This window comes from Macaca nemestrina, chromosome 3, assembly GCF_043159975.1.
Source record: "Macaca nemestrina isolate mMacNem1 chromosome 3, mMacNem.hap1, whole genome shotgun sequence".
In the NCBI taxonomy this organism is placed as follows: domain Eukaryota; kingdom Metazoa; phylum Chordata; class Mammalia; order Primates; family Cercopithecidae; genus Macaca; species Macaca nemestrina.
In genome coordinates, this window is record NC_092127.1 from 87,132,612 (window position 1) to 87,148,461 (window position 15,850).

General features: G+C 33.0%; 1 protein-coding gene across 4 annotated transcripts in view; it reads right to left on the reverse strand.

Annotated features, from left to right (window-relative positions):
- LOC105486347 (B cell scaffold protein with ankyrin repeats 1) overlaps positions 1-15,850 on the reverse strand; it is a 316,935-nt gene that overhangs the window by 197,601 nt on the left and 103,484 nt on the right. For all 4 annotated transcript variants that reach the window (XM_071093247.1, XM_071093245.1, XM_011749205.2 and 1 more), the window contains one exon: positions 13,562-13,667. In XM_071093247.1, the coding sequence (XP_070949348.1) occupies positions 13,562-13,667 (106 nt within the window). The remainder of the gene's footprint in view (positions 1-13,561; positions 13,668-15,850) is intronic.

A 15,850-nucleotide genomic window follows, 5' to 3' on the forward strand; every position in this document is an offset into this window, starting at 1 on the left:
CCAGGGACTAGCAAAGTGGCCACTGGAGCTAGGCTGCCTGGATCCAAGTCCCAGCTCTGCCACTTACCATCTGGGCAAAGTATGCAACTTCTCATCTGTAAAGTGAAGATTAAAATGGTACCTACTTCAGGATCATTGTGAAGAAGTAAATGACAGTGTAAGTAAAGTGCTTAGACCTGTTTGACAGAGTAAGCAAAACACATGTTAAGTGCTATGCGTAGGGCACACACTGTATTCAGGACACTTATTTTTGTAGTTTTGTTTTCTCATTCATTGGCTTCTGTGCCCTCTGAGAGTGTGGGCTGTGTCCTGTTTATCCCACATTCTTCTACCTTCCTTCAGTATCTAGAAGAATACCTACTATGAAGTGGAGTATATTAAACTTTTTGTAAGCATTTCTGAGTTTTTGTTTTGTTTTTTTTTTTAAATAATGGTATGGGAAAACATATTTTTAGATGAACAGTCACTCTAAGACTACTTCATTCTGCATCCATGATTTTTTTTTTTTTGAGATGGAGTCTAGCTCTGTTGCCCAGGCTGCAGTGCAATGGCACAATCTCAGCTCACAGCAACCTCCGCCTCCCAGGTTCAAGCGATTCTCCTGTCTCAGTCTCCTGAGTAGCTGGGATTACAGGCATGCACCATCACACCAGGCTAATTTTTCTATTTTTAGTAGAGACGGGGTTTCTCCATGTTGGTCAGGCTGGTCTTGAACCCCCAACCTCAGGTGATCCACCTACCCCGGCCTCCTAAAGTGCTAGGATTACAGGCATGAGCCATCGCGCCCGGCCTCTGCACCAATGATTTTAATTCAAGGACACAGAGTGATGGAATAAAAAATCTACCTTGACTTTAATTTGATTTATGTCAATTTGATTTATGTACATAAAAATGATGCCAATCAATTACTGTTCACTCAGTGGTTCTCACTGGTGATTCACAGAGGAGTAGAATCAGCATCATATAAAAATTTGTGAGAAATGTAAATTCTTGTACCCAACCCAGACCTACTGTATCAGAAATTTGAAGAGAGATGGCAGCAATCTGAATTTTAACATATCCTTCAAGCGACTCTAAAGCCTGCTAAAGATTGAGAACCATGGCATTAAATAAATGAAACAATAGGGGCTTGGTTCTAATAATTAAACAAAAGTGGATAGACAAGAAAATTGGGGTTAACCTCACAGAGAGCTACATAAAACTGCAAAATGTACAAAGTAGTGGACTTTCTCTCCATTCCGTTCACAGTTTCTGTAAAAAACTTCCCTCTTCTGTCATGGTTTACATATTTTAAAATACATTTTCAGTAGAGTAAATGGAAAATACTACAATAGAAGTGAAAATTATGTGTATTATATTTGCCCCATATCTTTTTTACATTTTATGAAGGTATGATTGACAAATAAAAATTGTACATATTCAGTGTGTACAACGAGATATTTTGATATATGTACACATTGTAAAATGATTACCACAATCAAGACAATTAACATACCCATCACCTCATACATTTATAATTTTCTGTTGTCTGTAGCGAGAACACTTGAGATCTACTCTTTTAGTACATTTCAAGATACAATACATTATTATTAGCCACAGTCACCATGCTGGACATTAGATCTCCAGTACTTATTCATCTTACAACTGAAGATTTGTGTCCTTTGACCAATATCTCCTCTTTTCTCCCATCCCTGAAGCCCCTTAATACCACCATTCTACTCTCCGTAAGTTTGACTTTTCAAAGATTCTAATATAGATGAGGTAATCATGTAGTATTTGTTTTCTGTGTCTGACTTAACTCACTTAGCACACTGCCCTTCCGGTCTGTCCATGTTGTTTCAAACAGCAGTATTTCCTTTTTTTAAAGGTGGGATAATATTCATTTGTAGATGTATACCACATTTTCTTTATTCATTTATCCATCAAAGGACAATCACATTTTTCCCATATTTTGGCTACTGTGAACAATGCTGCGATGAATATGGGGGTGCAGATATGTCTTCGAGGCAGTGATTTTATTTCCTTTGGATATGTACCCAAAAGTTGCATTGATGGATCATATTACAGTTCTATTTTTATTTTTTGTGATGGGCAAACATTGGAACATTTTTTAAATTAACTTTTTATTTATAACTGACACATAATTATACATTTTTATAAGGTACAGTGTATGTTTCAATGCACACATACATTGTATAATGGTCAAATCAGGATAATCATTTCCATCACTTTTATCATTTCTTTGTGATGATATTCAAAATATTCTCTTATACGTAGCTATAAATATACACTACATTGTTATTTGCTATAGCCACCTTACGGTGTAATTGAGCACCAAAACTTATTCTTCCTAACTGTAACTTTGTACCCATCAACCAATCACCCCTAATTTCCCTGCCCTCTCCCATCTGCAGCCCCTGGTAACCACTATCCTACTCTCTGCTTCCATGAAATCAACTTTTTAAGGTTTCACGTATGAGTGAGATCATGCTGTGTTTGTCTTTCTGTGCCTGGATTATTCCACTTAAAATAATGTCCTTCAGATTCTTCTGTTTTTGCAAATGACAGGATGTTATTCTGTTTTATGCTTGAAGAGTATTCCATTGTGATATATAACACATTTTGTTTATCCATTCATTTGTAGTTGGGCATTTACGTTGATTCCACATCTTAGCTATTGTGAATAATACTGCAATAAACATGGAAGTACAGATATATTTTTAATATACTGATTTCATTTCCTTTGGATATATATCCAGTAATTCGATTGCTGGATTATATAGTAGTTTTATTTTAAATTTTTTGAGGAACTTCAAGACTCTTTTCCATAATAGCTGTACTAATTTATATTCTTATCCACAGTGCATCAGTTCCTCTTTTTCCACATTCTTCCCAGAATTTGTTATTTCTTATCTTTGTCATCATAGCCATTCTGATTGGAATGAGGTGGAATTTCATTGTGGTTTTGATTTGCATTTCTCTAATGATGAGTGATGTTGAGCATTTTTTCATATATCTGTTGGTGATATGTAATTGCCATTTCTTCTATTTCTTTTGAAAAATGTTACATTGTCTTTTGCCCATTTTTAACTGGATTAATTCACATATATGAGTAATAATTATAATTTTCAAGTATAAGTAAACCCAATGTTGTAGTTCAGGGACAAAGCTTAACAGTATGGGTAAAATAAAACACAGACATAAACAAATATATTAAACTATATCCTCTTTACAATGAGCATATTTTAAAACACGAGGAAAGTTTGAAAGTTAATGGAGGAAAAAAGACATAACCGCGCATATAGTAGCTATATATCAAGAAAGCTGAGGTAGCTATAATAATATTTGACAAAAAAATTAAGGCAAAAACCATTACTAGAGTTAGAAGGTCATACTTTCATGATTTTTATGAGGAAGACATAGTTAAACATTTTAGGTGTCTAAAAATACAGGCTCAAAATATATAAAGCATAAAAAGGAAGTGAAGGAATATAAGGAGAAACAAAATCATTATCTTAGGGGCTAATTTTAACATACTTCTCACTGTGGTAGAATAAGGAGATTCAAAATTAATAATGCCACAGAATATTTGAATAAAGCAAGTTTAATATAAAGAAATATGTAAAACATTGTACCTGACAACTGAAGAATGACATTTTTTAATGTACATAAGAAATATTTATTTAGAAGAACTGATCATATGTTGAACTTAAAGCAAATCTCAATAAATTTCAAAGATGTAAAAAGGTATATAAATGGACAATTATAAAAGGTACCATTAGAATAACAGCACAGACCTTTGTAAATATCAGATGAAAGTAAAAAGGGAATAAACATCAGTCAAATCAGTAACTATAGATTAAATCATCTACTTTAAAAATATTTTAAAATTGCAATCCCAACTTAAGTCCACATCATGCTAACTTCCAAATAGCCTTTATACAAAACAAATTGAAAATCACATGCTAAACAATATTTATAATAATTTATTTCTTAGAGAAATATGCAATCAATAGCATTTTTAGAAAAACAGTATTGTTAGAATAATATTTCAACTAAACATTACCTATTATATTCCTACAAAAGTAATTTCCATCTGCATCTTGTAGATAATAATCACAAGCAATACAATTTCTTATAGTAAACCAGGTGTCATGGGTAGATAGAGGACATGCTTATTTTTCAGGTTTCCGTCATTGTCAAAAGTTTGTTCTGTGAGAATGTATGAATAATTCTCATCTTTCAAGGTCATCTTTTCAGCTTCCAAGATGACTCAAGTCAGAAACTGATACTTAGCCAGACAGGAATGGCGTAAAAGTGGCTGGAGATGGGCTGGGCGCGGTGGCTCACGCCTGTAATCCCAGCACTTTTGGAGGCTGAGGCGGGTAGATCACGAGGTCAGGAGATAGAGACCATCCTAGCTAACACGGTGAAACCCCGTCTCTACTAAAAATAAAAATAAAAAATTAGCCGGGCGTGGTCACAGATGCCTGTAGTCCCAGCTACTGGGAGGCTAAGGCAGGAGAATGGTGTAAACTCGGGAGGCGGAGCTTGCAGTGAGCCCAGATAGCACCATTGCACTCCAGCCTGGGCGAGAGGGCAAGACTCCGTCTCAATTTAAAAAAAAAAAAAAAAAGTGACTGGCGATAATGCAGCCAACTACTTCAGCCTTCAAGCCTTGTCTGCTCTTTATCATCTGCCTCTTGATGCTGGTGTTCTCCTACTTTTTGAGTTCTTTGCCTAAACTGTTACTTTTTTTGATGCATCTGCTATTCTGTCCTTTGTATTTCACATGGACTTGTTCACAATTTGTCCCATAGCTTCTAATCATACCTTTCCCAATATTTATGCATCTTAATTCAGTGTTATTTATCTGATACAAACTCTGGAGGTGCTTAAAATAAGGAAAGGGTATACAGCAAATGAAACTGCAGTTCACTACATTGGAAGATGAGCAAAAAAGCAGTCAATTTAAATTTTACATAGACCTGTTCTACGTTTTATCTGGATAGCTCTTTTTCCTCTCCACTCATTAACATTTTGCATTGTCTCAATCAGTCTGCATTCCCATCTGTTTGTAGATATTTTGTGGCTTGATATGTTTGGGGTACATAGTGTATCAGAATATTAATTCTTTATCTTCCCAGGCATTTGCTCTGTAAATAATACCTATTGATGCTGAGTTTCACTAGAAACCAATATATCTACATTATTTTCATGGCACAAAGAATTGGGAGTACCTAGATCCATGGGGGTACATTTCTAGCATTAATGGATGGTGTTGTGTATATCACAAGTTATTTTGTGGCTTTTTTTCACTTCTCTCTGGAGAAGGACATGACATGGTTGATCATATTCTTCTCTCAGAAATATTATCTTCAGTTGGCTTTTAAGAGACGTTCAGTGACTGCTGCTTCTCAGTCTCTTTATGGAAATTTCTCTCCTAGTCCTCTAAATACAACAATGTGTAGGACTCAGACCTTTGCCCTGCTCTGCACTCTCTGCAGAATAATCTCATTCAGGCTATGGCTGTGAATATCACATATGAGCTCCTTCCTGGGTGTTTGACTTATATACTTAATACCAACCAATTTATTCTATTTTAATTAACATAGCCAAACTAGAACTTTTGATTACACTGTCAAAACAATGTCATCACACTGTCAAAACTATTCTTGCCATAGTACCTCTATTTCAGTTAACAGCATTGATATTTATTTTATTTATATTTTTATAAACATGTATTTAGTTACACACAGACCAGTCCTCTCTTTCTTTCACCTACAATCTATCAGCATGTCCCACAATCCTTACTTTCAAATATCTACCAAGCTCAAGCAAGTCTCATCACTTCCACTGCTACCACCCAGGTGACAGTCACCTTCAAGCCTCTCCTGCCACTACTAGGACAGTCTCCTATCTGGTGTCCCTGTTTCCATTTTTACACACCATAATCTATTCTCTGCCTAACAGCAAGAGTAATATTTTGTCTTATGTAATTAGATGATATTAAGCGATGTGTAAAATCCTCACATGGCTTTTCATCACTTACTCTCTATCCTCTTACTTTATTTTTCTCATAACCCTTATCACTATTTGCAATGGTCTTATTTTGTTGCTACTGTTTTATTACTCTGTTACTCTCAATGACTTAAATAAAAGTTTCATGAAGAAGAACTTTCCTATACAGGCCGCCTGTTCCTGGAGCACCTAGAAGAGTGGCACTTAGTTTGCACTTGTTACATAAATGAATAAATAAGATCACTTAATAATCTTTCACATCAAGGTGCTTCTAATTGGGAGAAAATACTACGTCCACAGGCTTACCTTTTTCATCTATAATTACAGAGTCCTCTACTTTTTCAGAACATGTGTTGTTATGGTAATGGAAATGAGCTGAGAGGAGATTATAAAGGTCACTGAAAATTGGAGAAGGGCTTATCATTCCTAAATGCTTGTTCCTTAAAGCTGGACTCAGGATAGCACATTGCCTGTGATCCGCAGTGTTAGGTTGCATCCTGAGGCCAGATTTACTTGACTCTGTAACAATGTCCTGTCTTCTCTATCTATGCTTCTTGTATACTCAGGCCAGAGGTAATTCCTTGTCTACGGAGTGATTCTAGGATGAAGAAGGCCAAATTCTCATCCTGGTATCAACCTTGTTGTTTATTTTTTTTCCTTCTTTCTCTCCCTTCTTTTTTCCTTCCTGTTTTGTATTCACAGACTCCAACCACAGTATGTTTGTAAGCATACCTTTTCAAACTTCACATTTGGGGAAATATAGAATCTTTGAAGAAACACTGTAAGCGTGAATAACAATAGTACAATTTTGGAAAAATCTTTTTTTGCTTACTCAGGTAAAAAAAAATTGAAAGATTCAAACTGGCTGTTTTATTTTATATTATTTGATTCAAACAGAATCATCAGTTCATAAAATTAGCTTGAGAATATGCTAAAATTATTATTGGCAAGAGGTGAAAATTTGTACTTGTGGGTTGTATTAACAAAAAAAAAATGGAGTGGAAAAATCTATAATTTAACAGTCAATTACATGCCAAATCTCTAATTTAATCACTAGAAGTTTGTATAATGTCTTATGTATACATCAATCCCCAATTTAGTGTATTTACTTAATGATGATGTGTTTGTGACTAATTTGAAATGAATTTACATGATTACATTTTTCCCTACCATCTATTACTTTTCATCCCGGAAAAAATACTCTTGCCCATTTTTTTTTTCTTTTACATTGATTTCTTCACAGCTTCCAATTTTCTTCTCAGGTAGTTTAAAATGCAAATGGAACAGGTCACTAAAACTTCATGCTTTGCAAAATTCATATACTGGAAAAATATCTCAAAAAAGTTTCTTATAAATATCTTCTCAGCATTGATTTTATCTTTTCCTAATTTTCTTTTTAGAGAGTAGTAATTCCTCACTTGTTAAAAGTCTTCTTTCTCTGTAGAGCCATGATACATTATATAATATTTGGTTCCATCCCACAAATATCAAAGAAAGGGGCAGCCATCAATGATTTAAAAACGTAATTTTTAAATAAGATTTTTGATGTTAACAAAACCCTAAGATAATTAGGAATAAATGTAACAAAGATTGTCAAAAGTTTTATAAAATACAATATTTTTTGAAGTTGTAAACAGACCCAAATAAAGTATCATGCTTTTTTTTTTTTTTTACCATATTAACCTACATTTTTATTTCAATTTTACAGAGTTTTTCATGGAAAACTGACACACTGATCTTAAATACCATAGGACAAATAAAGGAAGTGGAACAAAAATTATGTAAAGACAAAGTAGGGTCCAGCTCTAATACATACCAAGATTTATTATAAACTTTAATCACATGCTCACATAAAATACCGTATAAAAGACAAGCCACTAATTAAGTACACATTTGCAAATGTGAAAAACTGACAAATAGTTACTATTTAAAATAGGTACACTGAAAAAGAAAAAAGCATTTTCAAACTTCAATAAGAAAAGAATAACAACTAATAGAAATAAATGAAGCCTATTAAATGGAAATTCACTAAAGAAAAATCAACTTAATAAACAGAAGATGCTCAACTATGTTTGTAATTAAAATATTATTTAAAGAGTGAGATTCTCAACAGCTGTCACATTGGCAAAAATAAATAGCTTTACATTTCTTAACGTAGAAGAGATGTGGAGCAATGTCACAATACTGCTAGTGAAATTATTAATCAGTGCAAACACTTTTGATAGAAATTTGAAAATATCTAGCACTGTACATATGTACATATCTGTTTAGAACAGAAATTTCACTGATACATAGCTCCATCCCACAGGTATCAAGAAAAGGAGCAGCCACAAATAATTTAAAAATATAATTTTTAAATAAGACTTTTGATGTTAACAAACTCATAAGATAAAGAGGAATAAGTCTAACCAGGGTTTTCAAGGTAATTGTATCGCCTGAGAAATTATTACATATATGCATAGGGTTTCATATGCAAGATTGTTCACTGTAGCATTACTTGCAATGATAAAAAAAATGTAAAAACAACACTAGTATTTATTAGTAGAACAGATACATATTATGCTGTAATCAACCAAAATAATCCTATAGAACATTTAAAATGATGACCTAGATCTACATATATACATGTATAGATAAAAAATTTATATGAATAAAAAATAATAAGTTGAAGGAAAAAGTATGATGTAATTTATATAAAATTTACAAAATTGTACAACAATATATGTTAATCATGAAAACACACATAATGAAAGGATGAAGGACTGCACAGGAATGATTGTCAAGAAATTTAATTAAAATGATGGGTTTTTTTCGAGGTATAGAATCACAAAGTGAAATAGAGAAATTCAACTAGATCCATAATGTTTTATTTGTTAAGAAAAAAAGATCTGAAGCAAAGTGTTAAAATCTGACAAAGCTACAGGGTGTTCTTTATATTATTGTCTATATTTTTCTGCATGTTTAAATTATTTAATGATATAAAAAAGACAATCCAATGGACATTTAGTTCTCTTCCACTGAATTAGTAAATGATCTATTTTCTGTGAACCTAAAGATATTACTAGTCCCAGACAAGTCTTCGAGTTACAGTTACCACCACATGATGTACTGAATATCCAGTTCATGCTCCATATTTCAAAGATATATTTGGAGATAATATTCTGAGTTAATACTTTCACAATCCTGGGTGATCATCTGCTGCCCTCTTTCAGATTAAAATATTGCTACCAATTATAAATGAATATACGCTGTGACATGCTTTTCTATAAATTGGCATGGGTTCTACTGAACCAGTTCTTTCTAAGTGAAGGTAGATATTCTGGGAAAAAATAACCTAGTTTAATTTTTCATAAATTAATTGCCACTTATGATAACTAAATCAGGAACTGTAGCCCCTTTAAAAACAAGCATTTTTTTTTTTTGGTATAAATTTGAGGTACAAATGCAATTTTGTTAAATGTGTAGATTGTAAAAAGTAAAAATAAAAACAAGCTAAACTATGTGTTTTTCCTGTCCATGACAGGAGATTCTCTGCATTATCCAGGCTTTGGAAGGACTCTGAAAAGAGTTACGAAAATTCTCGGATCTGCTGCAGTGAGATTTATGAGACTCTGCAGCAGGCTTGAAACTCAGACTAGGTGAGAACTACAGAGGGGCTAAAACAATTGTGTTTGCCTAAGTGTGCTGTTCCACTTCACCATCACACCAAGTCATTTTTTTAATGACAACTCACAGTATGTGTGTTCATATATAAATCTACCACCAAAAGAGAAGTTGCTTAAAATAATATTCATACTTCAAGTGATGTACTCTGGTATTTTCTATTCAAGTACGGTATACATCAGCTCAAAATTGCCTATCACAATCTTTTATATTGACTTCACAGTTGCTGATGATTCACACTAGAAAGTTGTTCATGAATTAGTTCTATGACTCGCGTGTTCAAAAGTCCTGTATTGCATTAATACATCAAGCTTATTTAGAAACCTGATAACATTCTACTCCTCAAGAGAACTTCTTTGTATGGAAAATTCTTGTCAATGGAAAGCACTAATTTTAAATCAAAAATGAAGCATTACAAGGTAAGAGAACATTATAGCAGAATGTTATTTGTTACGTATTTTCCCTCTTATTTCCGCCCACCCCTATAATGCAAGAAAACATGAGTGTATTGTGTAGAGGAATAAAAAATGACTAAGACATATTGACATGGAATGGTATTTTACTTACTATAAGTGAAGTGGCAGGAAACTAAACCCAGAATTTACCAAAATAACTTTAAAGAGAAGATGGGGCAATAATAAAATTTTTGGTTGATACAGCATTTCACTCTAAACTTTTAAAGAACCATAGGTATCTGCAGGTAATTCCATGACAAATCCTTAGGGTAGGTCAATCTCAATGTATACTTTCTCAATTCCTTATGATTATGTTCTCTCAGAGTGACTCAATTTCTCAATTTCCCATAGCTAAGATATAGAGAAATAAGTAATAACTGTTTAATAAATAAAATAGTTCACCAAATAATTAGAGACCTGTCCTCAGGGATAGATACCTGGGGTTACACCTAATTCATGGTTTGCTGAATTTACCTCTCAGAATGCCTCTAGTAGGTTCTTCAACAACCCACCATTTCTCTCTCCAATTCCCTTGATTAATATATGTATAAAGGTAACTTAAACCTTATCAGCGTGAACATTATGAAACACAGGTGGAAAGCCTTAAAGACTAGATATTCTGAAGCTGACATTGATCTGAGACTACTGGGTCAAGGAGGCAAGCAAAACCCTAGCTCAGTCATATTCATGTCTTTATTGCATATTCTTATTACATATATTATGGTATTTTGTATTTTAATTAGAAATTAGAGCTTAATATTATGGAGATTCTTTGGCTCTGTTATATATAGGTTTTATAACATCTGTCATGCAATAATACCCAGCAATAATGCTTCTGAATGAGCTATCTGGATTACAGTAAATTTTTCATTTTTAGCTTTAAAATTATTTTTAATTTTGTAATTTTTTTCAGATACAAAATTATCATTAATTATAGTGATGGTTCAAAACTTTCATATACTGTTATCTTTATAACATTTTTTTTCTGTGTCAAAATTCAATATCAGGAAGAATTATCTTGCTGGTCTGTAGTACATTGAAGCAATTAGGGGCTAGTAAATTTGACTGCCCATTAAAATCACCTGGGAAACTTTAAAAACTATTGATGGCTGGGACCTACTCCCAGATTAATAAATTGGTTTAGGGTATGGCTTGGGCATAGGATGTTTCAAAAGCTACACAGGTGATTACGATATGCGGCGAAGTTTGAGAACAATTGCTCTAAAGTCTTGGTACCTAGTGAGAGGTCTGAGGTATAGCAGCATCAGTTTCACCTGGAAGCTTCTTAAAAGGCAAACACTTAGAATGTACCCCATCCCTGCTGAACCAGATTCACATTTTCAGGGGCTCTGATATAACCCATCCAGAGTTATCCATCTATAAAAATAAGGGGCCACAATTGTCTTAGCTTTTTTAGCTCTAAAATTCATATTCCACAACCTAAACAGTATACTGAGAGGCAGTTTTAACCTTATCTAGAATTCTTTATGTGTAAAACCAAGAGACCAAAACCATGCCATCTTCTCCATCTCCACAATTTCGATTCCAAAAGCCTAAGCAAATATAATGCTGAGGAAATTTGTAAAACTGTGTCGTAATTCCATCTTCATACCGTTGTATGCACTTTCTCTTGCCTAGAATTCCTTTCTCCTTTCTCTGTCTTCATTGGTTCCTTAGCTTGAATGAAGGTTGTGATTAGGATCAAATTGCTCAAGATACAAACGATTATAGGAGATGAGAAGACGGGTCAATTAATAAAGCCATGAGGTGAGGAGCGGTTTGTGGAACAAAAGTTCCTAATTAAGACTTTTGAGATAATTTCCAAATAGAACTAACCTGTTACCCAGCTTGCTTTTTATTCAATTAAGTATACTTTGGAACATCATTCAAGCCAGCAAATACATTTCCAATAACATTAATTTCTGATGGTTGTATTAATAGATGCACCAAAATTTACATAATCAATTATCTATCTTTAGAAGATTATTTTCATTCTTTTGGAGACTATAATTATTTAAGACCTAGGTAAAATTCCACTTCCTTGTTGAAGCACACCCTGAAAAATAATGTACCATTTATCTAAAATTCTATTGTTAATATAATCAGTACCACAAAGTTTATCTCATTGATTCTTTCTGTAAATACATGTCTATTATTTGTTTTTCCAATTAAACTATGTGTTGTATGTAAAGAATCATATCATGTTCCTTTTCCATTCTCATCTAGTATTTAGTTTTGTAAGTGAATTACATATTGTTAAAATATATATTGGAAACAAAAATAAAATGTCACTAATTTCACAAGAGTACTTATTCACAGCTAGCATACCATTGGCTTTTCTTCCTAATGGAACCTCACCATTATGCAGCTTCTTACATATCTAGGTGAATCACAAGAAGCTGTGCCTTAGGACTCCTACTCTTTTCTTATTGCCGTCTTGAAGCCTTCCAGGCTGATGACAAAACTGCTTTAAATAGCACAGAAACCCTACAGAAAATAAAACCTTGCTCATTAATTTTTATTATGTCAACATTAGACTTATATTCTTTAGCTTCATGTCTGTCATATTCCCCATTACATCTCTACTTTAGTGTTTCACACATAACCGGCATATAAATGAATTATAAACAGTATGTCAACAAACTATGCAGCAACAAAAAAAAGTTCTAAAATATACTACTGATCTCAAGATGACATCTGGAAATATAATTTTTCATGTATAGCTCCTATATATACTTTTCTTGATATCTGTATATTTTAAGCCACATATATAATACATAGTTGTTGTAGAAAATACAGATTCAATAAGATGAAACAAGATGTAATATTTGAAATTGCACAACCCAAACACAACTACCGTGAACACTAGCTGCACACCTGTCCAGACCATATGCTGTTAAATGTACATGTACTTTTTTACACAGATGATCACTCTCTCTCTCTGCTACATAGCCTGCCTTTTATTCATGTAAGTATACATGAAAACATCACCATGGCAAGCAAATAAATTTATAATAATATTAATTTCTGGTGGTTGCATTAATAGATGTATGAAAATAGGTATAATCAATTACTTGTCTTTGTAAAGTATTTCCACTTTTTGGTTATTATAAACAATTATATGATGAATAATTTTTATCATAAATGAAGTTGCCCAAACATTTCCTTAGAGTAAAAGTCAAGAAGTAGGCTTGTTAATTGCAAAAGTTATGTGCATTTTTAAGGCCTGAGATTAAAAAAAAATTACCAAACGAACATTCAGAAGTTTGTACTAATGTACCCTTTCACCAGGAGTCAGGAGTTGTCTAAATCATCTCATCGGCAGAGCAGCTACCTATATTTTTGGTTATAACATTTATTAAACAGTTACATAGAATGGAATGTGATATAAAAAATAATTGATGCAGCAGGAAAATACTCACATTTGTTTTGAGAGCAAATTTCAGTTTGAAGAGATTGGAACTCATAATATGGTATCTCATGTTTGAATATGGATGTAAGGACACCATCAAGTTCTTCAATGCCATTCTGTTTTCAAGTGAAAAACAATTTTCACTAGGTTAATTATTTACATAGAAACTCATTTTAGTGCAATTTAATGAAAATTTATTAACTGGGGTAAACAATGGCTAATCTTTAGTAACACTGATAACTTTTTAGAAAAAATAAATCAAAGCATAAGTGCCTTGCCTAAAAACCAATTATTAAGGTAACAGAAAAATGGATTCAAGAAATAAAAGTCTCTGCTTTTGGATAAGAAACTATAACTTTGCTCAAATACAAATTTTAAAAGAGAATTACAGTAGGTCAAGGATAACCATGAAATTTGTTTCAATAATAAATTTTGGTAAAATATATTTTGCAGTTTAATAAATGAAATAATAAAATGAATCTTTTTGTTTAACTTAAGGATCAAAAGTCAGATGGTCTTAAGTTACATTATTGCTGTGTCTAAGTGAGGGAAAATATTTATCTTGGCCTTTCTTTTCCCCTGCAGATACAGAGTAACTATATTCTACTTTATTTCCCTAGCTAAGCATTTTGGGAGGAGCCATCCAATATTCAAGTGTTCTACTGCCCATGATATAACCTGTTACAAAGACCAGTATTCTTTTCAAGTTGTGTTTTGTCGTGCTATGACTGGGACCAAATTGCTCAAGACACAGATGTTTATAGCTAAGGAGGTAGGCTAATCAATAAAGTCATGGGATGAGGAGGGAACTGTGGAACAAAAGTTTCTAATTAAGACTTTTGAAAGGATTTTCAAAAATAAAACCAGAAATATTATCAAGATATAGTCGCAAATTAAATAACTGGATTGAAAAAAAGACATTTTTGTTCTTTTATTTCTTAATTTTTCAGAATTCTGGGTGCAAGTAATAAAATGGTTTAGGTCTCCCTGGATTTCTTGAAAGTTGTGCTAAGAAGTGTAAAGAAGGAATGAAAAATCCTTTTCTCCACTTGTAGCTATGTAACGCAGAACAAAACCCAGCGTTCACAAGTATCTAGTAAACACCACAGACTATGCAAAGCCCTTAGCTCTGGAATATATTTTTTAAAAAAAGAAGAAGGGAAAATGTGACAACAAATTCTGCCTTCCAAAAATTCAGTAATGTAATCACATATGGGCAATGAAGAGTCCCTGGTACCATGTTGAAAGTCACTATGAGTTAGGTATAGTGTGGGCAAAAGGAAACTACCTCAGTTGCACAAAGAAAGAACTGGCCAGCAAAGGCTTTATGGAAGACATGCTCCAAATGGAGATGACCATACACATAAGGAGCATTCTAGACTAAACAAACAAATTGCATATAGGCATGCAGGTATCATATGCATGGCCTGGTTAAGGACACTATGTTTCATAAGAATACAGAAGAATGAGAGATAAAAAGGAAGTGGGTATTTCAGATAGGGCCTTAAACACCTGATAAGTTTGCAATTCATTTTGTACACAATGAGTGATTGTTTCAGGCCTATAATGCTTAATGTGGAAACATTTGCTATGTGAAATAAATTAAACTTATTTAGGTTTCAGCATAATTATGATTGTTTATATGTTGAGTATTTATATTCAGTGCAACCTATCCTATAAATGAAGATGACACAATTTTATATTAGTTCGTATTACTGTTTTAATCTCTTCAGGAAGCCTTTGAAAGAAGCAGTGGGGCAAAAAATTATTGGTAATATGTTCACACTTTATACTAAAGCTAAAAAAATGTGTTTTAGTGATACAAACTGATGAGAGAAATTTTAAATATATGGAAATCATAACATTAGTTTGTAAATTTTCTTTAAAATTTGTGTCAATGGCCTTGACAGTTCTGCATAGCATATTATCTAGGCATTGACATTTTTACATAAGGAGATCCATTCACTATTTCTTCTTAAAAATATACAAAATCTAGTGGATAGAGATTGGTGTGGCATAGAGTTATTACACTCACGTATAAGTTAGGCATAAAATAGCTTCTGGGATTCCTTCCAGATCTGAGATTCTAAAACACAGATGAGAATTCAAAAGAGCAAGAGTTCCCACTAGGAATATGAAAACTACCATTTCTCATGGAGGGTACCACAGCACTTTAACATGAGAAATGCTATAGATAATATAATGAATTTTAAAAATAAAGTAGCAATGTATTCAGAATCAGAAAAAAAGGTCGCTACATAGACAAAGACAATTAGGAAAGAATACAGATAACTCTTAA